Source organism: Odocoileus virginianus, unplaced genomic scaffold, assembly GCF_023699985.2.
Source record: "Odocoileus virginianus isolate 20LAN1187 ecotype Illinois unplaced genomic scaffold, Ovbor_1.2 Unplaced_Contig_2, whole genome shotgun sequence".
Taxonomy (NCBI): Eukaryota; Metazoa; Chordata; class Mammalia; order Artiodactyla; family Cervidae; genus Odocoileus; species Odocoileus virginianus.
Genome location: NW_027224319.1, coordinates 4,940,582 through 4,965,751, shown reverse-complemented (window position 1 = coordinate 4,965,751; position 25,170 = coordinate 4,940,582). Strand labels below are relative to the sequence as shown.

At 36.5% G+C, this 25,170-nt stretch overlaps 2 protein-coding genes across 2 annotated transcripts in view; both read left to right on the top strand.

The window, feature by feature from the left end:
- Positions 1-25,170, top strand: part of SMARCC1 (SWI/SNF related BAF chromatin remodeling complex subunit C1) — a 124,078-nt gene that overhangs the window by 17,944 nt on the left and 80,964 nt on the right. The window contains 7 exon segments of the mRNA XM_070463437.1: positions 1,580-1,661; positions 2,724-2,816; positions 5,256-5,325; positions 12,954-13,023; positions 16,208-16,283; positions 21,412-21,537; positions 24,394-24,515. Coding sequence (XP_070319538.1) covers positions 1,580-1,661; positions 2,724-2,816; positions 5,256-5,325; positions 12,954-13,023; positions 16,208-16,283; positions 21,412-21,537; positions 24,394-24,515 — 639 coding nt within the window.
- On the top strand, positions 7,604-9,881 carry LOC139033784 (protein DBF4 homolog A-like). Its single transcript, XM_070463438.1, has 2 exons — positions 7,604-8,781; positions 8,919-9,881. The coding sequence occupies exons 1-2, from the start codon at positions 7,852-7,854 to the stop codon at positions 8,934-8,936; spliced, it is 948 nt and encodes a 315-aa protein (XP_070319539.1). The 5' UTR covers positions 7,604-7,851; the 3' UTR covers positions 8,937-9,881.

The window sequence follows — 25,170 nt, the reverse complement described above, 5'->3', positions numbered from 1 at the left end:
GACTCTCTTAAAAGTCTCTTTTTTGAATAAGTTTTAAACATTTGGCTCTGCTGGGTCTCTGTTGGTCTGTGGGCTTTTCTCTAGTTGCGGCACACAGCTCTGTAGTTATGACTCTCGGGCTCTAGAACACGGGCTTAGTGATTGGGATGCATGGGCTTAGTTGTTCGCGGCGTGTGGGATCTTCACGGACCAGGGATTGAACCCATGTCTCCCTCATTGGGATTGAATTCTTCACCACTGAGCCACCAGGGAAGCCTGACTCTTAAGCCTCTTAAAACATTTCTGATTTTCTTCCTCACTCTTCCTTCTTAAAAAAAATAAGAACAGGTTGTCTTGTAGAATTGTATTATGTCCTTGTTGTTCAGTCATTCAGTCGTGTCCGACTTGTTGTGGTCCCCTGGACTGCAGCACATCAGGCCTCCCTGTTCGTCACTAAGCCCCAGAGTTTGCTCAGACTCGTGTCCATTGAGTTGATGATGCCATCCAACCATCTCATCCTCTGTTGCCCCCTTTTCCTCCTGAAGAAAAGGCTTTATCCCAACCAGAGTATTTAGGAGAAAACAATGGAATGGGAAAGACTAGAAGTCTCTTCAGGAAAATTAGTGATACCAAGGGAACACTTCATGCCAAGATAGGCACAATAAAGGACAGAAACAGTATGGACCTAACAGAAGCAGAAGATTCTAAGAGGAGGAGGCAAGAATACACAAAAGAACTGTACAAAAAAGATCTTCATGATCCAGATAATCACCATGGTGTGATCACTCGCCTAGAGCCAGACATCCTGGATGTGAAGTCAAGTGGGCCTTAGGAATCATCACTATGAACAAAGCTAGTGTAGGTGATGGAATTCCAGACCCTGATGCTGGGAAAGATTGAAGGCGGGAGGAGAAGGGGACGACAGAGGATGAGATGGTTGAATGGCATCACCGACTCAATGGACATGAGTTTGAGCAAGCTCCAGGAGTTGGTGATGGACAAGGAAGCCTGGCGTGCTGCAGTCCATGGGATTGCGGAGAGTTGGACGTGACTGAACTGAATCTCTGGAGATGACTAAGATAGGTAAAGACAACATTAACATGTTATGCTTGGGTACTTAGATAAAGAAACATTCGGGAAAGATTTGAAGTGTAAATAGATGCATTTTACCCCATTTGGAACAGTAGTAGGCTCTAAGAGCATTACAGACACTCTTGACTTTGAACAGATGACTTTTAAGCATATATAAAGTAGACAGACTGTACATATACTTGGAGAATGGTATAGTAATTCACTGCCTTTGGATCTGTGGATTAGTTTTATATATGATGTAAAATATCTTAGATTTACAGAAAACAGGGGACGACTCTTGAATTTGGTAGTTCATTTTGACTGGAGCAGATTGAATATCATTAAATGTAATGTTTTATGAAGGTGTTGACACTGATTTCTCACACTGCCAAGAAAATATGTTAAACATTTTGTAGAGTGCTATTTTAATATCCAAATCTTTTGAGCTCATTTGTACTGGGTACTAAAACCAAGTTTTCACTTTTGTTTAAGGTAGGAGACAAATTAACTAATGATTTTTTGCTTACAGGCGGAGGTTTGATCTGCAGAATCCATCCCGAATGGATCGTAATGTTGAAATGTTTATGAACATTGAAAAAACATTGGTTCAGGTAACTCAGAAAATTTGTTAAAACTTTTTTCCTTTAATTTGCTTTTAATTCTAAGATTGGCTTTATTCTAGCTCAGAGATCAAAGGGAAAAAAGTTTCCTGAAATCTATTTTATTATTTTTGAGTTTTGGAGATTAGAGCTATAAGGTATGACTGTCATGACTGTGTCATTTATAGAATATTTTTCTTAAACATGGTAAAATCATAATATTTTCTTTAGTAATTTCACTAATCCATTATTTAGATCTTTCATATTTAATATGAACATTCTGTCATCCTAGTAGTCATTTGTTTATACAGTCATTTTCTTTGGATTTGTTTCATGGTTGTGCCATAAATAGAAATCTTATTTCCCCAACTAGATTATAACTTGAAGAAGAGAACACTTAATTTTCTTCTTTTCTTTCTTAGTGTTTTTACTGATAAGTAATTTTTAATAATCACTGAATTAACCTTCCTGGGGAGAGGGGACTGGCAATTCTGCTGGGTATTATCATTGATTTGATTCCTGAAACTTCTCATGGGCTCTTAACTAAGAGAAATAACTGAGCAGTTTTTGTATCTTGGCTAGTTTTTGGTGATGGTTTGGGGAGTTAATATTCATGTTTCAGTCATTGCTATTCATAAGATTAGAAATGGGGGGAAAGAGCTATAGTTCAGTTTTTACATTTTAAGTAACTTAAATGATGAGCCAAAATGGGCATCCCTCCCCATGTACCCCCTCTACTCCCACCCCCAGGTTAGGTGAAAATGCTACATGAGACTTAGACTCTTGAGTCCAGGTAAAATTGACTAGGGTATAATACCTTAATGAAAAGTATAATGAATTTCTCTAAGTCATGAGTCTTAGCAGTTTTTTGATCAGTGAATGGCATTAAGTAGCCTGCTGAACCACCTAGGTTTTGTATTGAAATAAGGCTTTTACATGCTGCAGCAAAGTGTGTCTTCCTATTTTAAGCAGTATAGCTTTGAGTGCCAACTTTTGTCATTAAGATAAATGCATAAATAATATGACATTATTTCAAAACTAAGAGAATTTCACAATGTTTTCTTTTTCCCTCAGAGCAATTGTCTGGCCAGACCCAACATCTACCTCATTCCAGACATTGATCTGAAGTTGGCTAACAAATTGAAAGATATAATCAAACGACATCAGGTAATATACATGATCACTTCAGAAACATTGTGTATGTAGAAGTCTTGTGAATTTCAGCTATAAATTATACCTTTTGATTTCTATATATATGCATAAAGTGAAAATTCCTCTCTGGGTTCTTACAGTCTCAAGTTTTCTTCTCTCTCCCCTTGCCTCCAATTCTTAGCCTAGAATAGCATTTTCCCACTAGCATTATTGAGATATAATTGATACATAACATTATAAATTTATGATGATTTATTTATGATGATTTATTAATTATTTATCATCAATGTGATGATTTGATACATGGCTGTTTCCTGGAGTAGCATTTAATGAAGTCATTGGTGTGGATTCATAACAGTCTTACTATGAAATATGTCTTTTTAGAGTTAAAGAGACCAGTGCACTGTGCATCCCTGTAATTACAAAGTCAAACAGTGAGAGCTGATGACACAGTTATTGGTAGGAGGTGATCAAATATTACTTCAAGTAAACCTGCCTCTCCCCTATTACATGTATTGTATTTATATTTGTAGCTTTGAAAAAATGACTGGAAGATTCTGTTTTCTCCACAAACTTCCCTTCTCTTGGTTTACATGTACCAGTGCTATCTTCTCACATCTTCACTTCCTTTCTCTAACTTCATTGTGTTGAAGACCTTGGGTATTTATGCATGTATAGGTCTGTGACTACAAGGGTAATCTCCAGAGAGATAAAAAGAGCTTCCTGGTTTCAAGATCTCTTCTGTAACATTCTATGAAAGTAATAATAAGATCAGATGATCAGGCCTTTGCTCAAGCATTCAAAATGCACTAATAACGTGATTGATTGATCGCTTACAGTGTGCCTGTCACTGTTCTTAGCTCATTGTGTCTATTAACCTAGTCCTAAGAAAATTCTTGTAAAAAAGGTTTTTTGTCACCGCAGAAGACACTGAAGCACAGAAATATTGGGTGCTTGTCCCATGTCAGTTAAGTAGTACATGGTGGAGCTGGGGTGCAAACCCAGCCCTGTCTGATGGACTCTAGAGGCCAGAGTCCTCGATAGTGTGCTCTTCTGACTGTTGCCTCACGCATTAGATGTTGACATTCCCTTTTTAACCTTTCCTCTGGCTGTTACAAATGTGCTCTAATACTCTGGTGATTGAGAATTCTTTCATCTTTACATGGGTCAGTGGTGAAGAGTCTGCCTGCCAACGCAGGAGATGCAGGTTTGATCCCTGGGTCAGGAAGATCCCCTGGAGTAGGAAATGGCAACCCACTCCAGTATTCTTGTCTGGAAAATTCCATAGACAGAGGAGCCTGGTGGGCTACAGTCCATGGGGTTGCAAAGAGTTGGGCACGATTGTGCATGCACAAGCACAACAGTCATTTTTAGATAGCCCTAAATCTGAGAAGTTTATAGAGTTTTCTTTCCATTGAAAGTTGCATTATAGTGTTTTCTGATTATAATATTTAGTAAATACTCATTGTCAAACACAAAATTAGGTAATATGTTAATGTGCTTCTTATACCTGGTTTTAAGACTTCTTGTCATTTTTATGGTTTCTATAATGAGCATTTTTTAAAAAGCATATCTTTATTTGGCCAAGTTGGATCTTGGTTGCAACATGGGGGATCTTCAGTCGAAGTGTATGGGATCTAGCTCCCTGACCAGGGATTGAACCCAGGCCCCCTGCATTGGGAGCACAGAGTCTTAGCCTCTGGACCACCAGGGAAGTCCCAAGAATGAGCATTTTTGTGTGTAAGCGACTTCAAGTCATGGGACTTCCTGGTGGTCCAGTGGTTAAGATTCTGTGCTCCCAATGCAGGGGGCCTGGGTTCTATCCCTGGTTGGGGAACTAAGATCCTGCACCCCGTATGTTCTCCCCCTAAATAATAATAAATAAAAATAGCTGACTTCCATGTCATGTTCTAGACTGTATGTAGTATTCTACCTGTGACTTAGCCAGAACTTGACTTCAGCGTTTTATCATTGACTTAAGACAGCAGTAGCATACATACATACTGGAGTGAAGTCAGATGTCTGTCTTGTATGTATGTGGCCTAAGCTTACGGCTCATGGCCTTAAACTTGCATTGATTCACTTCAAGTAACATTGATAATTTGTGATGACTTTGGAATAGCTTGCAAAATTAGTTGAAGGTATTCAAATTACTGATAAAGTTACCCAGAGAGAGACTTCTGGAGAGAATTAACCAAGAGTTAGCTAATAAATTAGCATTATTTTCCTATACAAAATATAAACTGTCTATAGATAATTTGCTTTTGTTTCTTGTTAATCACTATCCCTTTCGTTGACTAAAAATAATAAAAATATTATAGTCTTAAAATAATGCTGCTGAAATTTAAAATGTAGAATAATGCCCCTGTAATTCCCAGGCAGTTTGCATCTGGCATCTCATAGTTTGTTTGTCATATGTTTTATTTTTACATTACTTGTTCATTTGCTTTCCAGGGAACATTTACTGATGAGAAGTCAAAAGCTTCCCACCACGTTTATCCATATCCTTCCTCACAAGAGGATGGTAAGTTAGTTTTTGATTATGAACTAATAAACTGATATTTTACTAGATTTTTAAGTTATGGCAAGTGGTTTAAACAGTATAACCAGCTTTTTAAAGATAAGAGACTTTTAAGTATTAAATTTCATCGATAATTTAAGTTCATAGGGTTGGTTTTTTTTCTGCTCTGAGTTTTTTGGCAAGCTAATTCTATGACATCCAATTTTCTAATCATTAGACTTACTTCTTTGTTGGTAATCATTATCTGGTTGTTAAGTCTAGGCCAGGCTTACGTATTAACTTTGTTAATGTTTGCTGTGCCTCTTGTGTTCTGAAAATTAAGAAAAATTGCAAGATAGAGGAATATCTCTTGGAAGGATTGGCTTACTGTCTAAACAGGGCCCCTCAGCAATATTTCAGTTTGGTGAATTTATAGTGATTCAGATTTTGATCTTTAACTCTGCTGTCATGAAAGTTAATTTTGTCATTGGCCAGAGTTCATTAGACCTATGAAGACTGAGTTTGTACCTTTTACAAAGATTTGTGCTAACCATTCTTTCAAAGGTTGGAAAGTTGGGAAACAAGCTCTGAGTTAATCAACCACGTTAACTAATTTAGATTGAGATTAGATCTCTTATAGAGATCAAGTCTCTGGTAAGCACATCATATCCCTTTAGGACATCTATATGAAAAGCCAAATTATATCAGATTTGAATGACTAATTACCCCATGCTGAGTGTTTTTTCCTGACCAGTGCAGTTATGCTAGAAGTCAATAACAAAAAGATTACCAGATAATCCCTGTATGCTTGAAAGCTAAGAAATATTTTGCCATATAATCCATGGGTCAAAGAAAAAACTGTAATGGAAATGGGAAAACTTTGGAGCTGAATAATTATGAAGTGAATAATAAAGTGTGAGAACATTAAATTTTGTAGAATGCAGCCGAAGCTATGCTCGGAGGGAAATTTTTATCTTTAGATGCATATATTAGGAAAAAAGAAAGACTGAAAATTCAGTGGTTCATAAGAAATTTATCTGAAGAATTTAGAGAAACAACAGCAAGTTAAACCTAAAGGAAGAAGGAAATAAATAATAAAGACAAGGGCAAAACTTAAGAACTAGAAAGTAATAATAGCAAGATGATGAGCAGTATCAGAAACGGTTCTTAGAAAAAACTAATAAGACAAAATCGTGTGGCATATAAGCGACAGAAAGAGAAAGAATAATGTCAAGAATGGAAGGGGGACATCACTGCAGATCCAATAGATACTACAAACAGTTTTAAGAGGTTAGATTTCTTGGTTGTGCTTTTGGTGTCAAATTCAGGAAACCATTTCCTAAATCCAGAGTCATGAAGTTTTATACTTGGCTTTCTTCTAATAGTTTTATAGTTTAGCTATGACATTTAGGTCTTTTCATTATCTGTTTTGATGCAGAAATCTTGATTTGATTTGTAACAGTCACAGTTTTAGCTCTGTGATTATGATACTTTCATAAAGTGTGAAACCTCATTCTGCCTTCCCTGTTTAATTGGTGGTTTCTCAGATTTTTATCCTTTTAGGTAATAGCAATTGGTTTCCACTAGGTGGAGGTGGTGAATTAGCTGTGTATATAGCATTCCATTGTTGGCTAACTCTCCTCCAATGAGACTGGTATGGAACTTTTAAGTTATGAACTTTCTGGAAAAAATTACCTTTTACAAAAGATTTGAACTGTAATTGTTATATCTAGATTTCTTATTCATGCTAGTTTTTTCTCCTTTGTTTAACACAACCTTGATTACTGCATACTGATGGTTGTTTTGTATGTTGCTGTCAGTAGTTAGAGTAATTATTAGGAGATAGCATTTTAATTTTAATATATTGGAAGCTATTTTTTAATGTAAGTTGCTTCTTCACACTATAGGATTTACCTTAGAAAGCTGACAAGTTAATGTTGACTCTCAGCAAAGCTCTGTGTTGGGCTCATTATGTATACCATTTGAGGTATCTGCGGATGATAACAATGCAGCCATATTATCTAGGGTGAAACAGATCACCAGCCCAGGTTGGATGCATGAGACAAGTGCTCGGGCCTGGCGCACTGGGAAGACCCAGAGGGATCGGGTGGAGAGGGAGGTGGGGGGTGGGGACCGGGATGGGGAATACATGTAAATCCATGGCTAATTCATTTCAATGTATGACAAAAACCACTGCAATGATGTAAAGTAATTAGCCTCCAACTAATAAAAATAAATGGAAAAAAAAAAAAAAGAAAAGGCAGAGGGAGCAGAGATCAAATTACCAACAAACATTGGAAAAAAAAATCATGCAGTTCAACCGCCGCAGTCCACTCGTTTTTGCTTTTCCTCTTCCTTTCGGCGCCCTGGGGCCGATTTCGGCCCCGGAAACCAAGCCAGCAGGCGCGGCATCTCTACTGCGTGGGTGTGGTGGCCCGCGGAAGGGGAGAGGCGACCGGCGGGGCAACGGGCCTCGAGGAAGCCGAGTTTCCGAGACGGCCCGGGGCAACACCCTCTCCCGACCCAGCATGTAGGTGCCGGGCGGCTGCCATGAACTCCGGAGCCATGAGGATCCACAGCAAAGGACATTTTCAGGGTGGAATCCAAGTTAAAAATGAAAAAAACCGACCATCTTTGAAATCTCTGAAAACTGATAACAAACCAGAAAAATCCAAATATAAACCTCTCTGGGGTAAAGTATTTTACATCGACTTACCTTCTGTCACCATATCTGAAAAACTGCAAAAGGACATTAAGGATCTCGGAGGGCGAGTTGAAGAATTTCTCAGCAAAGATATCAGTTACCTAATTTCAAATAAAAAGGAAGCTAAATTTGCACAAACCTTGGGACGAATCTCTCCTATACCAAGTCCAGAATCTGCCAATACTGCAGAAACCACATCACCTCATCCCAGCCATGATGGAAGTTCATTTAAGTCTCCAGATACAGTGTGTTTGAGCAGAGGAAAATTATTAGTTGAAAAAGCTATCAAGGACCATGATTTTATTCCTTCAAACAGTATATTATCTAATGCCTTATCATGGGGAGTAAAAATTCTTCATATTGATGACATTAGATACTACATTGAACAAAGGAAAAAAGTGTTGTATTTACTCAAGAAATCAAGCACTTCTGTAAGAGATGTGGGGAAAAAAGTAGGTGTAGGTGTTGGCACTCAGAAAACAAAAACAGGTAGACTCAAAAAGCCTTTTGTAAAGGTGGAAGATATGAGCCAGCTTTATAGGCCATTTTATCTTCAGCTGACCAATATGCCTTTTATAAACTATTCTATTCAGAAGCCCTCCAGCCCATTTGATGTAGAGAAGCCATCTAGCACCCAAAAGCAAACTCAAGTTAAACTAAGGATCCAAACAGATGGTGATAAATGTGGTGGAATTCCAGTTCAATTCCAGTTAAAAGAGAAGAAAAAAAAGGGATATTGTGAATGTTGCTTGCAGAAATATGAAGATCTTGACATTGTAAATATGATTTTGTATTCAGGGGGTTGATGTTTCTAAAACTATGAATAATATTTGCTGTATAAATTTTAGCTTATTCTTTTGATTGTGTTTGGTAGCTTTGTAATTATTAAGTAGCATATACTTCTTTTTTATAGAATTATCTTGAATTTTAAGAACCCCAAGTGGGGAAATATATATTGAAAAGTCATTTTTATCCAGTCAACAAATATTTATTGAGCGGTTACTGTGTACCAATCACTGCTCTGAGTGAAAAGCATCATACAAAAGAGACCAGTTCCTGACCCTCATGAAGATTACATTCTATGGAAGGAGAGGAGAGAGAGGTAACCATAGGATAAAAGAATAGTGAGGTATATATAGGGAACATTAGATCAGTGCTATGAGAAAGCAGGAATGAAGATGTTCCTATTTATTTAGAGTAGACAAGGAATTCCTAATTGATAAGGTGATATTTGAGTAGAGACCTGTGTGACTTTGAGGGGACAGACTTGTGAATATTGAAATAACCAATGTAGAAGCGGTAAATTGAACTGATGGGATCAAAGAACAGATGTTGATGGACTAAACAATGATAGTAGAAGTGATCAGACATGGTGAGATTGTGGATATAATTTAAAGGTGGGGCCAAGAATGCTTGCTAATTGATTGGATGTTGGGAGAGAGAAGAGATGATGGGCCATGGGTGAAGTGCAGTATTTCAGTCCTTAGCAATTTACAAATGGGCAAGAGACCTACTAATGGGAGGATGAGAAGAAAGTGGAGACTTTTTTTGCAATAGCAGAAAGAGAAACAGTTGAAAATATATGTGGGATGAAAGAAGATGGGAATAATTAAAATTTGTAAACAGATTTTTTAAAAAAGCAAAAGAGCTTTGGATCCAGGCTAGCCCAGGTTTGAATCCTGGCTTCTTGCCTATGTGACCTTAGACAATACCTGACACTGGGCTTATTAAATATTAGCTGTTATTGTTTGAATGTTAATTTTTAAATAATAGGTTTGTTTTGGTACTTGGTTTTGGTAGAAGATAATGGGAAAGTTGAGAAAAAGTACTTGAAAATATCTGATTCATAAACTACCTCTTGTCTTCAGACTCTAAATTGAAGTTTGTTTTATAATGGGAAAAAAAAAAAAAAAAAATCATGCAGTAAGTGGGTTTTTGTGGGCTCATCCATGTTGGATCAGCCCTTCACTCCTTCTTATTGCCAAATAATAGTACATTGTGTGATACTACATTTTATTCATTCATTCATCAGTTGATGGACAGTTAAGTTGCAAAGAAAAAATATTTCTCCAAATAGGTGGAATTACTGGACTAACTATTATGAAATATGTTTCTTGACATAACACTGTCAAAGTAGTTGTAACACACCTTAGTACAACAATGGATAAACTTTTTAAATTAAAAAAAAAAAAAACAACAATGCAGCCACAGCACATTACAACCATGTTGTAAAACTCTTGCAAGTGCAGTGTGCCTTTTATATAGATTAATTAAGTTTAAAATAAAAGGTGATATTTAAGATATTAGTAATATTTTGAATATGGTATCCTAAAGGGGGCACAAAATAAAACTTAGAGGAATAAATTATGAAATTTGAGAAAAATCAAGTGGCAGAGTTTGACTGTGTATCAGGATAGTGGGGAATAGAGTGAGTAGGTGAGAGAACATGAGTCTTATTTAAAGAGCTTTGTTTTTATTTGGTGAGTGAAGCAGGGGGTAAACAAATTTTGATGGTTTGGTGAAGAAAAACATGTAGCTATTGGCTGTAGTAGGAGAATTTTCCTGGGAGCCGATTCCTGGGATACTTGATACAAGGAAACTGGTTAGAGAACAGGATCCATTGGGAAGGTCTCAATTAAATTGCTGGATGAGGGGATGCGTTACCACTGGATGGGATAAATCCACATATCAGGAGAGCACAGGAGATAAGTCAGGTGGCAAACCAGGATGGTCCGTATCTTTACCAGTCAAGGGAAGATAAGCATTTCCAAATACAAGCTGTGGGCAGTAGAATTTTTCTCCAAGAAAGTAAAGCCTGATACAAGGCATTTGGTCTGTCAGGAAATAATTGATAACCTTTGAAATGAAATTTCAGTAACTTGCAAATGAGAGCACATTGTAGAGTTGGTGGAAGATCACCATTGCCCCAGAATGTATGGCAGGGAAAAGAAAGTGGAGATGGTTTGGGGTGTGTCTTTCATTGATGGCTTTACGGTATATTTCTGGGCAGAGCATATAATTTAGTTAAGACCTGATAGGGATAAAGGGATTGGTTTAAGAACATGGCTTGAATTACTGCTTTTAGCAGAAAGAATGTGTACTTCCTCAGAGAAGAAAAGAGAATTTTTAAAAATTGAGATACGGGTTAGAAGAGGAAAACAGACTAAATCTTGTTCAAAATAAATTATTTAGATAGACAAAAAAAAAACCCTTAGGTTTTCTTATCTGTTCTTAATTCCTTTTGTTCTTTGACTTTAATAATTTTAAATGACTAGCTTTTAAAAACTTTTTAAATTTTATATTGGAGTATAGTTGATTAGCAAGTATACAGCTAAGGGATTCCATTATATATACACATGTATCCTCAAACCACCAGATTTTGAGTTTGCTTTCTTTATTCTGATTGGCCAAGTCTGATGTTGAACCCCTCTAGAGAATTTTTCAGTTTCGTTCTTACAGTCTTAAACTCCAGAATTTGTTTGGTTCTTTTTTTATGGTTTGAATCTCTTTGTTGATATTCTTATTTTGTTCATACATTGTTTTCCTAGTTTTGTTTAGTTGTTTTAAGTGTGTTCTCTTGTAGTACTTTGAACTTCTTTAAAATGATGATTTTTGATGATTTTGAATTTGTCAGGTAATCCATAGATGTTTGTTTCTTTACGATTGACTTTGAAGATTCATTTCATTCCTTTGATTGGGCCTTTTTCCCTTTCACTTCCTGTTTTGTTTTGTTTTGTTTTCCTGCTGTGTTTTGTGCATTTGGACAAAGAGCTGCATCTCTCAGTCTTTATGGCCTGGCTTGGTATAGGCGAAGACTTGCACAGATCAGCTCAGCTTGAGACCTGGCATCCATCAGACAGTTTCTGGGCTTGAGTATGTGACTTCTCAGAGAGCTTTGCTAGTTTCTCTTTCAGGAAACTATAATCTCTTGCTCTCTCTCTAGTGTCTGTCTGCTGTACCACAAGTTTGCTGTTGCTGCAACAAGCCATTTAGTGAACTCTTTGATTTGTGGGTGCCCAGGCTTTCAGAGTATGCTGGTTTCCCATCAACACTGAGTTAGTTGAGACAGAAACCTATAGGCTTGTGGACTTCATGGCATTAGTCAGTGAAGCTGGGGCTATTTCTTGTTGATGTTGGCAATGAGAAGCCAATTTTACTTAGCTGATTTCACTTAGTTTTTCTGTTCTGCTGTTATGTGAGATTCAAGGGGCTTATCACCTCATTAGTTCCTTTTTAGTACTGGAAACAAGTTTTTTAAGCTGCCAGAATTTTCTAAGCTACCAAAGGAATCATAACAAGTACTGAAATGCAGATAAGTTTCAGCTATGATTAAATCAGCAAGAATCATCTGATACATACATGTGCACATACATGTTCAGGAAACTTGAAACTATCTACACTATGTCATATTGTTTACACTCTTGTTGAGTGGGCTAAATTAACAGGAAGTCATTCACATATAATCAGGTATTATTGATTAAACTTCTGATACAACACTATGAAGTGCCATAGGATACCAGAGAAAGTGAATCTGGAGGGAAAAGAGCAATTGGTAAAACTTTGATCAAGGAGCTGAAGCATGACTTACACATTGAACGATGTGTCATAATTGCAAAGCTTACCAGAAAAAGGAAGGAGAGGTTCTGTGTGGGAAAGGAAGCTGTAAAGAACATAGTGGTCTTGATTTGGGTGGATCTGGTGACAAATAGGCAGGTGGATGGGAGGGGGAGAGTATTTTACGGAAGTAGACAGTTGGTTTTATCAAGAGTAATGGATAATAGACTTAGAATCTAGTAAGTCTGAATAACCACTGAAAAACCTCCCCTTAGTAAGGAATTTTTGGAGGAGCTTCTAGCAAATCAAAAACTCTAGGTAGAAATTAAGTTCAAAAAGTAGTTGATTCATCTCTTCCAGATTGACTAAAGTTTTTTCTTTTTTTCCCTTTCAGAAGAGTGGTTGAGACCTGTGATGAGAAAAGACAAGCAGGTGTTAGTGCACTGGGGGTTTTACCCTGACAGGTAATGTTGAAATGTCCTTAGACCTGGTATATAAACGGTTTCGTCAGAGTCAGTTATATATAGCTTTGCTTTCTGAATAGTAACAATTTTGTTGATTTGTTTTAGTCAGTGAACTCACTTCTTTTGAGTATTCTCTTACTGACTTTCATATTTATTAACTTATTGCAGTGGAGTTCACAGGCTTTATTTATCTTAAACTGATAAGTTTGCTGTGTTTGTCAAGACAGTCCTTCATTAAGGTATTAGACTGCTAATTTGGATTTGTTTCCTTTAGGAAACAAATTATTTTTCAGTTTATGGATTCTTTATTAAGGATGAAATTATGTGTAAAATGAAGCATGTGCCATAACTCATACTCTATTTCAGTATCTAAATGTGAATTAATGTTATAAACAAAAACTAATGTCAGTGAAAATAGTGGCTCTTGTTATTTAATATTATGGCTGCATAGAGGGCATGTAGGAAAAGGATAACCTTTCACATCCTTTATCTTAAGCCTGTGGTAGAGCTGTTCAGGTTTTCATTTCACTTCTGTCAAGTGAACAGACTCTCTGTTGTGGGTTTTTCATGTCACACCAGTCTTCTTTCACCTGTATCCACATCCACGTTTAGCCTTTGCTACCACATTTTTGTTAGCAAATCCAAGACATCATTTCAGTATTTCAGTTATAAATATTTCAGTATGCATTTCTGAAAGATAGTTTTTTTAAATTTTTTTTAAGAAATAAGCACACAGCCACTGTCAAACCTAAAAAATTTCAGGGAACTCCTTAATGTCAAATATCAAGTCATTGACACCTGATACATTTGTTTAATTGATAAGATTGATGTTTGTTAGAATTAGAATTTAAACACATCTTGTGTCGATTTATTTCTTAGGTATTTTTCAGTTCTCCCTGTGGGTTCTCCCTGTGTCTTCACCCCTCCTTACAGTGTATTACTCAAGAAATTGGGTGGTTTGTCATACAGATTTTACCACACTGGAATTTTTTATGGCGTCACTGTGATGTCTTTGAACGTTTCTTCATTCTCTGGGTCTAGAGTTGATCAGAATCTATTTCAGTTTAGGAAAGGAGCAAAACTTGCATAGCTGTATGTTCTTCATCAGGAGACATATAGTGTCTTGGTTATGTGGTGTTTTTAAGTTAATCTGTTTGAGTGACTTTATTTTACTTGTAAATATATATTTTTGAGAAAGAAATACATTTTTAGGTATCTTCATAATTTAAAGAACAGTTTTTATATAAGTTGAGTTAATTAGAACCAAGATCAATTAGCTTGCTTGTCAACCTTTTCTGAACTATAATTGACCACTTTACATGAACTGACATTTTTTAAAAATAATATTTAGGTAAATTCTTTCTAGAGAACATTTCTTATCTCAAGGCTCTAGGTATTCACGGCACTACTAAAGTTTTCAGCATTATAAGAACTATTACAGGAACTATTGCAGTTTGAAACACTTAGGTGGAAACTCAAATTTATGACAAGCTACATAAAGCATACGATTGAAACGAATTTTATAGTTAACACTTTATAAGACATGTTAGCCTTTTTGCTAGCCTTTTGTTTATGTTTCAAATAAATTGTAATGGCTAGCTCATGTCTTATCTTCTCAAGGGACCTTGTTAATTCACTTTCTTTAGTAACTTAGTTTGTGCCCTCACTTCTTGTGTAACATTTTCTCATTAAGACTTAAAGAATGTAAGGCTTAATCACCATCATAATCTTTACTTGTTATAGTTAATTATTTGGCAAAGGAACTTTTTCCCGCCAGTTCATTTTTAAATGTTCCTAGAACACTTAGCACAGTGCGTTTATAGATACGTTGAGCTATACTTGTGCCGAATGCTTTTGAACTAACTTCTGAGAAGTGGCTAAAGCCAGCCGTTGCTTGTTACCGTATTTGTGTTTCATTCACTTATGGCTTAGTTTTATAATAATTTACTGGCCAGTAAGGGAGCATTGATAAAGTAGGTAACTTGGTAGGTAATTTTATACTTATTTCAAAATTGTAGCGGTGATGGGGAGTAATTTATATCAGTGAGCTGGATTTCACTGATAAGAGAACCATTGAGCAGAGACATGTGAAGACAGGAGGGAGTGAGCTAGATGGATATCTGGGTAGCGAGGAGCATATATAAAGGGTATGAAGGCGCCCCCACCTGGTGTATTTAAAGCACGTTACTAAAGCCCATGTGGGGTGAGTGAGAAGGGAGTACTAGGAGATGAGGTCATAGGACCAGATCATGTAGCCTTGGCAAACCAATGTAAGGATTTTGACTTTAGCTCTTGAGTTCAGTGCAAGTTGGAAGGTTTTAAAGAGTGAGTGGTGTGGACTGACAGTTTTTAAAAGAAACTGCTCTGGTTGGTCTGTGAAAAATGGAATTCCAGGGGCTTTGGGCCAGAATGGAAGTGTGAGAAGTTAGATATTCCAGACATAATTTGAAGGTGGAAGTGGTAGAAGTTGTTGATAATTTGATTATAGGATGTAACTGAGAGTGAAGTCAAGGATATCGTCCAGAGATTTTGGCCATAACAACAACAAGAGTGGAATTGGGATTTTGGCTAGGTCATGTTGTTGGGGTTGGGTTGGCATTATATGTTGACTTCTGAGTGTATTAGGTTTGGAAGATTTATTTGACATATAATGAGAGATGTGGGAATTGGCAGTTGAATTTATGAGTCCAGAATTCAGAGGAGAGGGCAGATAGGCAGATATAAGATTTCAAGTCATCAGTGTATATTTGAAGCCGTAGAACTGCATGAGATGATCATCAAGGAATTGAATAGGTAAGAGGATTGTTCCAAAAACTGAAACTTGGTGCTTCAGTGTTAAAGAGGTTTGGGAGCAGAGGAGAAACTAGCAATAGAGACGGAGGAGAGGCTAGTGTCCAGAAGGAATGCCAGATAATAGCTCTGTCTCAGAGGATAAATAAGGGACATCCTTTGAGGAGTGGTTAACATGTTAAAATTCTGTACACAGAGGCTTCACCTTTGGGTTTCACAATGTGAAGATTACTGTAGACCTCTGCAGGAGAGTTTTCTTGTTAGAGTGTTAGAGACAAAAGAATGTGATAATTTGCTGTTATTGGATCCTAACAGTATTTCTAAAATGTGTTTGTACCTCTAGATCAAAGTGAATGAATTTGGGTTCTAATTTCTTTTTCCATTTTTTTTATAGCTATGATACTTGGGTCCATAGTAATGATGTTGATGCGGAAATTGAAGATCCACCAATTCCAGAAAAACCATGGAAGGTGAGAGATCTTTTTTAAAACAGAGTTTTTTAAAAAGTAAAAACAAAATTTGCTGTTTCATAAGTTAATAGCTCTTCTTAGCTATTCTCAACAACAGTGATTTTTTAAAGAGATATATACAGAGTGATGACCTTTCTTTCTTATCATCCTATTAGGAGATACTTATTGTCTTGAAGACCTCATTATCCAGGTCTTAGATCAGATGTCTGCAGTGATGTTTGAGGAGACCTCAAAGCCATGTTAGATTGTAGTTTGAGATATTGAGAAAGGAGTGTTAGAAGTGGAGTTGAACATCGTTGATGTCATTTAGGAAGGCTAGGAGCAGTGCTTGCATGACTTTTATATAGACTCGTCTTACTGTTCATTTCTATATAATGTTTTCAGCTTTTAATGTGGAAATAAATTTGAAAGTTGCAAGAGTAGTACAAAGCAAAGCATTGTTTTATATTCTTCCAGATTCCCCTCTTATTAATTATTGAAATAATTTATTACCTGATACAGGGCCCATATTCCATTTTCATGAATTGTCCTGTTGATACAAGAAGCTTTATAGTATATTTAAGTTTTTACCCTGATGCAGGATCCAGTTCAGGATCACACATTACATTTAGTTGTTACATCTCTATTCTATTTTAATCTGAAACTTTCAGCTTTTTCTTTTCCTTCTGTGACATTGTCATTTTTGAAATACATAGGTTAGTTGTTGTTGTTATAGTTCTAGAATGTCCTTGAATTTTAGTTTGTATATTCCTCATTGTTATGTTCACGCTATGCATTTTGGGCTGCAGTATTCCATCTCTAATGTGGTATCCTTCTCAGTGCCTCATACCGGGCACCTCATGTTGTCCATTTTCCCCATTATGGCTGATCGTTGGATCATTTGTTAAGATACTATCTGCCTGGTTTTCTCACTGTAACATTGCCATTTTTCTCATCAACATTTAAGATATTTTATAGGGAAAAACTTTGAGAGTGTAGAGATATCCTTTTTTTAAATTAGATTCCTGTCTGAAGGTTTGCTCATCCACGAGTAATTTCTGTTACTGATGCTGTCTGTTTGCAGGTGGCATTTCACAGTGAGGACAGTTCTTCCATTCTCCCTTGATGTGTGTCTGTGTTCTGCATGCACTCACAGAACACTGACAGTACTACTACATTTTGATGAATTACCTGAATTTGGCCAGTGGAAACTCTTTTAAGCTGCCTCCTGTGATCTTTTGGCATTGTTTGATTCATTTTTGCATACCTCGTACTTTCTGGGGCAAAAGATGTTCCAGACTCTTTTTGTACTGTCCCTATCCTAGTATTTTTACAGGTAGCTCTATTTTCCACGAGTGATTATACATGATTTTTTATTGACTTTTATATAGGATAAGCAACACTTGAATTGGATCAAAGTGTTATATTTTAGACCTGGTTCAGCCTATTTCCAATTGTTTGACCTTCAGAGAGATAGCCTTTGAGCTTTAGATTCCATATGGAGTTAGCAAAAAATACTTTTTGTTTTAAATAAACTTCCCTGGTGGCTCAGATGGTAAAGCATCTGTCTGCAATGCAGGAGACCTGGGTTCGATCCCTGGGTCAGGAAGATTTGCTGGAGAAGGAAATGGCAGCCCACTCCAGTACTCTTGCCTGAAAAATCCCATGGATGGAGGAGCCTGGTAGGCTACAGTCCATGGGTCACAAAGAGTCAGACACGACTGAGCGAAGTCACTTTCACTTTCTTTAAACAAACTTTTAATTTGGAAATGATTTCAAGCTTACAGAAAAGTTGCAAGAAAAAGAATAGTACTTGGCATACCTGTATACCCATCATCCATATTTGCCTGTTAACATTTTATTCCCTTTTTAAGTTACTGTTTATATTTGATACTTGCATATAAATATTTTTTCCAAATATTTGAGGTAAAAGATGCATATGGAATGGGTCTTTATTCCAGTAAGTGTATATTTGCTAGGAATAGGGGATTCTCATACATCAGCACAGTACAGTTGTCAAATTCAGTACATTTAACATTGACAGCATTTTAGTCTACTGTTCATATTTCATTGTTGCCACTTGACCTGGTCATTTTTAAAAAATAAATTTGTATTGGAGCATAGTTGATTTTCAGGGTTGTGTTCTTCTGTACAGCAGAGTATATATCGGTTATACATAGATCCAGTCTTTCCTCGACTCTAGTCCCATATAGGTCATTACAGAGCATTGAGCAGTTCCCTGAGTTACACAGTAGGTTCTTATTAAATGTTTTATGTAGAGTAGTGTGTTCATGTCAATCCAGTCTCCCCCGTTTCTCCCTTGGTACCGTGTGTGTGTTTTCTGCATCTGTGACACATAGCTTTGTCACCGTTTCATGAATTCTTGGACTTGTGGTGTTTCTTCTATGGAGTGCTTGTTTCTACCTCTTGCTTTTTTCCATTGCATTGTTTTTTTCTTTGTGGATGTTATTTAGATATTCTGCATCATAATATGCACGGTTATGTTACCAGTTACTTGTATTAAAAATAAATTTTCCTAGTAAGCTTAGCTTTTTGTTTTTCAGTACTGAGGTCATCTTGATATTTTCCTATATCATCTTTAAAAATTATTCTTTAGTTTTGCATTTTGTATATAGATCTTTAATCTTCTTGGAATTAATTTTTTAACATGTTATGATGTAGGAAAGATTTTTTCTTGATGTGGTGTTAGATCAGCTCTCCATTCAGGGTGGGAAAATACTAAAGCTGGATTTCTCTCCCAATGATCCATGCCATTTCTGTCAGAAGTAAGCTTTTATACAAGTCGTGGTTTGTTTCTTGGCAGTTATGAAGTTTAATTAGTTGATTTGTTCCGAGTAGTACTCCCACTTTTTTCTTCAGGAGTCTCTTGGGTCTTTGTTGTTTTGTATAAAGTTAAGAATCAGTTCGTTGAGGTCCATATTAAACTCATTGAAGTTTTGGTTGGAATTACATTTAATCTATAGAATAACTTGGAGAGAACTGACATCTTTACAGTATTGAGTCTCTCAATTTGTGGAAGCAATTTATCTCCCTATTTATTTAGATCTTTTATATCAGTAAAGTTGTATAATTCTCTTTGGATTTCACTAATCATCTCAGAATAATCATTTAGTAATTAATACTTTTTGAAATTTTTTCCTCTACTAAGTCTGGTATATGGAGTATCAATTGGATAAAACTATGTTTCCTTTTGACAAAGATTGGCAAATTGTATCCTCTTGGGTAAATTAAAGCCACCTGTTTTTGCATATAAAATTTTATTAGATCACCAAACCCATTCATTTATATATATTCTGTGGCTGATTTCACACTATAGCAGCAGAGTTGAATAGACCTAGAGAACATATGGCTTGCAAGCCTAAAATGTTTACTATCTGACTCTTCAGTAAAGCATATCAATTTCCTCTATATTTGTGTTGTCCCATTATCTTTGGGGAAGATGATTTAAAAAAACAACAACAAAAACTACCTTTAAATGTAACTTAAGAGGTTATATCCAAACCATTCTCTCATTGAAAACTTGAAAAAGAAAATGAACTGTCTTCTCTCCTGTAGAATGTTGAGTTTTAAGCCAACTTTTTCAGTCTCCTCTTTCACTTTCATCAAGAGGCTCTTTGGTTCCTCTTCACTTTCTGCCATAAGGGTGGTGTCATCTGCATATCTGAGGTTATTGATATTTCTCCTGGCAATCTTGATTCCAGCTTGTGCTTCATCCAGCCCAGCATTTCACATGATGTACTCTGCATAATAAGTGTAGAACTTATAAACTAAATCACAAGTTTAGGACTGGACTTGATAGCATTTTACCATAGTATCATTTTACAGGTAAGGAAACTGGGCTAGTTTTATCTAAGATTGTACAACCTATTATATTATTCTGATGCGAAGGTATTTTTATGAGAAAGATTAATAGAGCATAGTAGTTTAAGAGCTTAGGCAGAACTCAGTGCAAATCCAAGTTTTCTCTCTAGTAGGGTAAGTAAGTGGGCAGCTTACTGACACTCTGCCCCTTTTGCTGATTGGAAAACTGGATAGGCTAACCTGCATTGCTTTAAGGGATTAAATGAGATCATATTGTTTGTAAGGTGTTCAGCAGAATGACTGGCACAGATGATTGTTAGTTGTTCATATTGTCCTAACATACTTTCTCAAGAGAATTCTGCCAAGGTTTTCTGGATAGTAAAGAATGTACAATGTGAATCTTCGGCTCTGCTTTTAAAATATATGTATTCTTTTCAGTACTTTGAAAAACTAGTACGTTTTCAAATGCTGTGACATTTGAAATTTGAAATTTATCTAAAATTTATCTTTTGTAATTACTTAGAATGTTACTGAATGTATAAATAGAGAGATATCCTTTATGCATAAGGAAATGATTATCTTGGGCCTTCTGTTTTTGAATGTTTTTATCACTGATTTTTGTGAAGATAAAGATGCCTCGATTAGTGAAATGAACCACATAGTGAAATTGAATACCATATGGTATCACTTATATGTGGAATCTAAAAAAAAAATTTATTCCTAGAAACAGTGGAAAAGTGGATGCCAGGGATTGGGGAGTAAGAGAAATAGGAATACCACTTTTCAGCTGTAAGATGAATTAGGTCTGAGGAGCTAATGTCAAATATGAAAAAAGTTGAAAGCAGTGTATTTTAGACTTGAAATTTGCTGAGTAGACTTAAATGTTCTCATATGTGCATGCTAACACACACGTGAGATAAATATGTGAGGTGATGGGTTCACTGGGGGTGGGGAATCCTTCACAAAGTGTACATATGTCAAATCACAGTGTACACCTTAAGTGTCTTCACTTTTATTTTTCAGTTATATCCTAATAAAATCAAATAAAAAGACATGATTATAAAATTTAAGGGTCTTGATTATCAAAACCTCAGTGCACACAAAACTTGTGATGCTTTTTTACTATTTATTCAATCAAAGATATGGAATAAAAATTAGACATGGTTAAAATTAAGTTGCCACTCATATATCATTAATAATCTTATATTTTTAAACTATATGTAATTGAAGCTTTAAGTATAATAAATCAGCTTATTTCATTTTGAGTACTTTAAAATTGTAGCAGTTTATTACTTGTGTAGCTCTTCATGCTTTGATGTGATTTTAGGTTCATGCAAAATGGATTTTGGACACTGATGTTTTCAATGAATGGATGAATGAGGAGGATTATGAGGTAGATGAGAACAGGAAGCCCGTGAGTTTTCGTCAGCGAATTTCAACAAAGAATGAAGAGGTATTTGGTTTGGCACCATTTTTTTTCCTCTTGGTGTTTTCTTCCTTGGCCTGTATCTTATCAAATCTTATTAATAAACTAACGTACAAAGCAAGCTCATCAGCCATCAAGTGTATATAAAAAGTTACTAAATGACCATCTCAGGAGCTGGCATCTCCCAAAAAGGAGCGTGATAGTCTCAGAGAGTCATTAAGGTTTAAAGTGGGTCATGCAGTATGGAAAGTGATACAACTGATTTTGGTTTCTAGATCTTGAGTATGAATTTTGTAAACTAAATATCATTTTCCACAGGAAAACTGATTTAATTTCAATATTTTTTAATAACTTTGTTGGGCTTCCCAGGTAGTGCTAGTGGTAAAGAACCCACCTGCCAATGCAGGAGATGGAAGAGACACAGGTTCAATCCCTGGGTGGGGAAGATCCCTTGGAGGAGGGCATAGCAACCCACTCCAGTATTCTTGCCTGGAGAACCCCATGAACAGAGGAGCCTGGTGGGCTACAGTCTCGGATCACAGAGTTGGAGATGACTGAAGTGAATTAGCACACACAATAAAGTGTAGGCCTTAAAGGTCTCAAAAATTATAGTTCAGTTCTCTTTTGAGGTGGGCAAACTTGACAGTTAACACTTAATCCTTAAGCCACTTAAATATTTATCCATGTTTCTTTATAAATAAGTTACAAGTTTAGAAGTGGGTGTGTCACTAGAGAAACACTTGAGTCTGAGAAGAAGGCTGACATGTGTTCATGTTGGTTTATGACATTTTCACATGGGCACCTGTGAGTCCAGATGTCTATTTTGCTGGGGACACTTAACATTTTTGCTTTTTGTCTTGTATTTTAGTTTTCTGAAAAAAATCTGGAGACATAATACATTTAACAAATAATTTAGAACATACAGTTCTTTCGTACTTATTTTCAGCCCTGAAATTTTCTTACCAAAACTGTCACACACTGAAGATTCTTTATTTTTAAGAAAAATATATTAAAAAATTTAAAAGCTGAGTCTTTTTCATATCTTTTTTTTTTCATATCTTTTTAATTTGTTCCTATTTTCTTTGGAATTTGACTTAAATTTTTTTTTAATTTTACTCTTCCCCCCCACTTACATTGTTGTTCAGTTGCTGAGTCATGTCCAATTCTTTGCAACCCCATGAACTGCAGCACACCATGCTTCTCTGCCTTTCACTATCTCTCTGAGCTTGTTCAAACTCATGTCCATTGAGTCAGCATTGCCATTCAGCCATCTCACTTAAATGCTTATGTATTTGTTTCTCCTTAATGTATTTCAGGCTGAGTCTTTTGTTACTGAAAATACTGATTTCCACAGTACATTACTGAATTGGCATATTCAGATCTACTCCTGCTCAGATTTAGGTTGTTTATTCACTTATTTTAGGGGGGATTATATAAAAACTAATTTAATATCCCCCTTTAAAACTTTAACTTCCCACTATACAATCAGAGATATGTGGTTTAGATTTTCTTTTAAACTTCTCTGATCAGGGGATTTTCCCAGTGGTCCAGTGGTTAAGACACCGTGCTTCTACTGCAGAGGGAATGGGTTCAGTCTCTTGTTGGGGAATTAAGATCCTGTATGCCACTTGGTTGTGGCCACAAACAAACTTCTTTGATTGACCTGTAAGATAATCCACATTCTGAATTTGATGCTACAGAGCTTCTGAAAGGAAATGGATAGTTGTAAAGAGTGTGAGGGTACCAGAGGACGTTGATGTTTAATTGATGTTTTAATCTCTGATTCTTTTTTTAACCTCAGATACTGTACTTTGGATCCTTTTAGGTATATTTTCTTTATTATGATCCATTCTTTTAAATTGGTAATTATCACCTACAGACTGACTTTTGTGTATTGATTTATGGGATATCTTACAACTCTGTGCTGTGCTTAGCTTCTCAGCCATGTCCAATTCTCTGTGACCTTGTGGACTATAGCCCGCTCCTCTGTCCATGGGAATTCTCCAGGCAACAATACTGGAGTAGGTTGCTGTGCCCTCCTCCAGGGAATCTTCCCAGCCCAGGGGTCGAACCCAGGTCTCCCGCACTGCAGGTGGCTTTTACCGTCTGCACCATCAGGGAAGCCCAAGAATACTGGAGTGGGTAGCCTACCCCTTCTCCAAGGGAATTTCCCGAGTTAGGAATCGAACTGGTGTCTCCTGCATTGCAGGTGGATTCTTTTCAGCTGAGCTACCAGGGAAGCCCATCTTACAACTGCTGAGCTCATTTATTAGCTCTGATAGTGTTTTTATGGATTCTTTTTCCGTATGTAAGATCATGTCATCTGCAAACAGGAATAGTTTTATTCCTGTGGGTTGGCTTTTAAATAAAAACTTGCAGTCTTACTAAGTTTTACTTCTTCTGAATCATCTATTTCTTTTAATGATGAACTAGGAGTAGTTTCTGGTACTCTTTCACATGGTTATTCAGCCAGTCTTTGTATTTCATTAATTTAATAGCATGTGTTTCATGTTTTTTTCCAGTGGTTATTGTAAATGTTTCCCCTCCCTTCTCTTCCCTCCTGCCCCGCCCCCCGCCCCCTGCCCCCCACACAGAATTTGAACAGGAACAGCTTTTAGTCGTACAGGGTTTGAGCATGTCTGTTCTGTAGCATAGTTTGAATCCCTGTGGATAGGACACACCTATCAATGGTGTGTCACCTGGAAGGTAGGGAAAGTCTTCTGATAGCTAGTGGTCCAGGATGTTTCACGTTGTGCCTTTCATTTACTCTGAGCTAGTAGGTTTGACATCTTCTTTGTGAAATCTTAGTTTTGGACAAGGATTTGTGGAAACTGAGGCATCAGCAAAGCTGGCTGATATTTATTTCCATTTCCTTCTTCCTAGCCAGTCAGAAGTCCAGAGAGAAGAGATAGAAAAGCATCAGCTAATGCTCGAAAGAGGAAACATTCACCTTCCCCTCCGCCCCCCACACCCACAGAATCACGGAAGAAGAGTGGGAAGAAAGGGTAAGAGCTGCACCGTGGTGCAGGAGGCACTGAAACAGACTCTAAAGGACTTCCCGGAGTTTTACATTTACATTGGTGTTTTTCTGTAGGGATGTCTGACTTGGTACTGTCTTCTACTGTTTTTACCAGCTGGTCCTGTACATGATCCGAGTGACTTACACCTCTGTTCATGTTCTGCTTGGTATAGCAGTATAGTGCCGTGTTCAGTTAGTCACATAGTGAATCTTGCTTGAGTGGAGGTTTTGGTTTCTGTTGAAAAGGTTCTTGTGAGGATTAAGTGAGACTTTTAAAGACCTTGTATAGTTCCTGCCCTGAAGTAGATAATAGATGGTCCATAATACATAGTATATATTATGTACATAATAAATGTATATTAAGTAAGTACTTAATAATTTCAGGGTTGTCTAGCTCAAAATATATTTTAACCAGTTTCTTAAAGGTTACAGTTTAGTTTTAGAAGATGAGAGTTTCCAAAATTTATTCTTCTCATGTGGTAGTGAATTAGTTGAATTTCTAGCTGTTATCAAGTATATCTTCACGGTGCCAATATCTTCTTTCTGTTAGTTTGCTTTTGTGACTTTCTTAGCCACATTTGCCTTTGGCACATTATTTCTTGAAAGGTTACTTGAAGCATTCTTAAACATGTGTAGAAGCT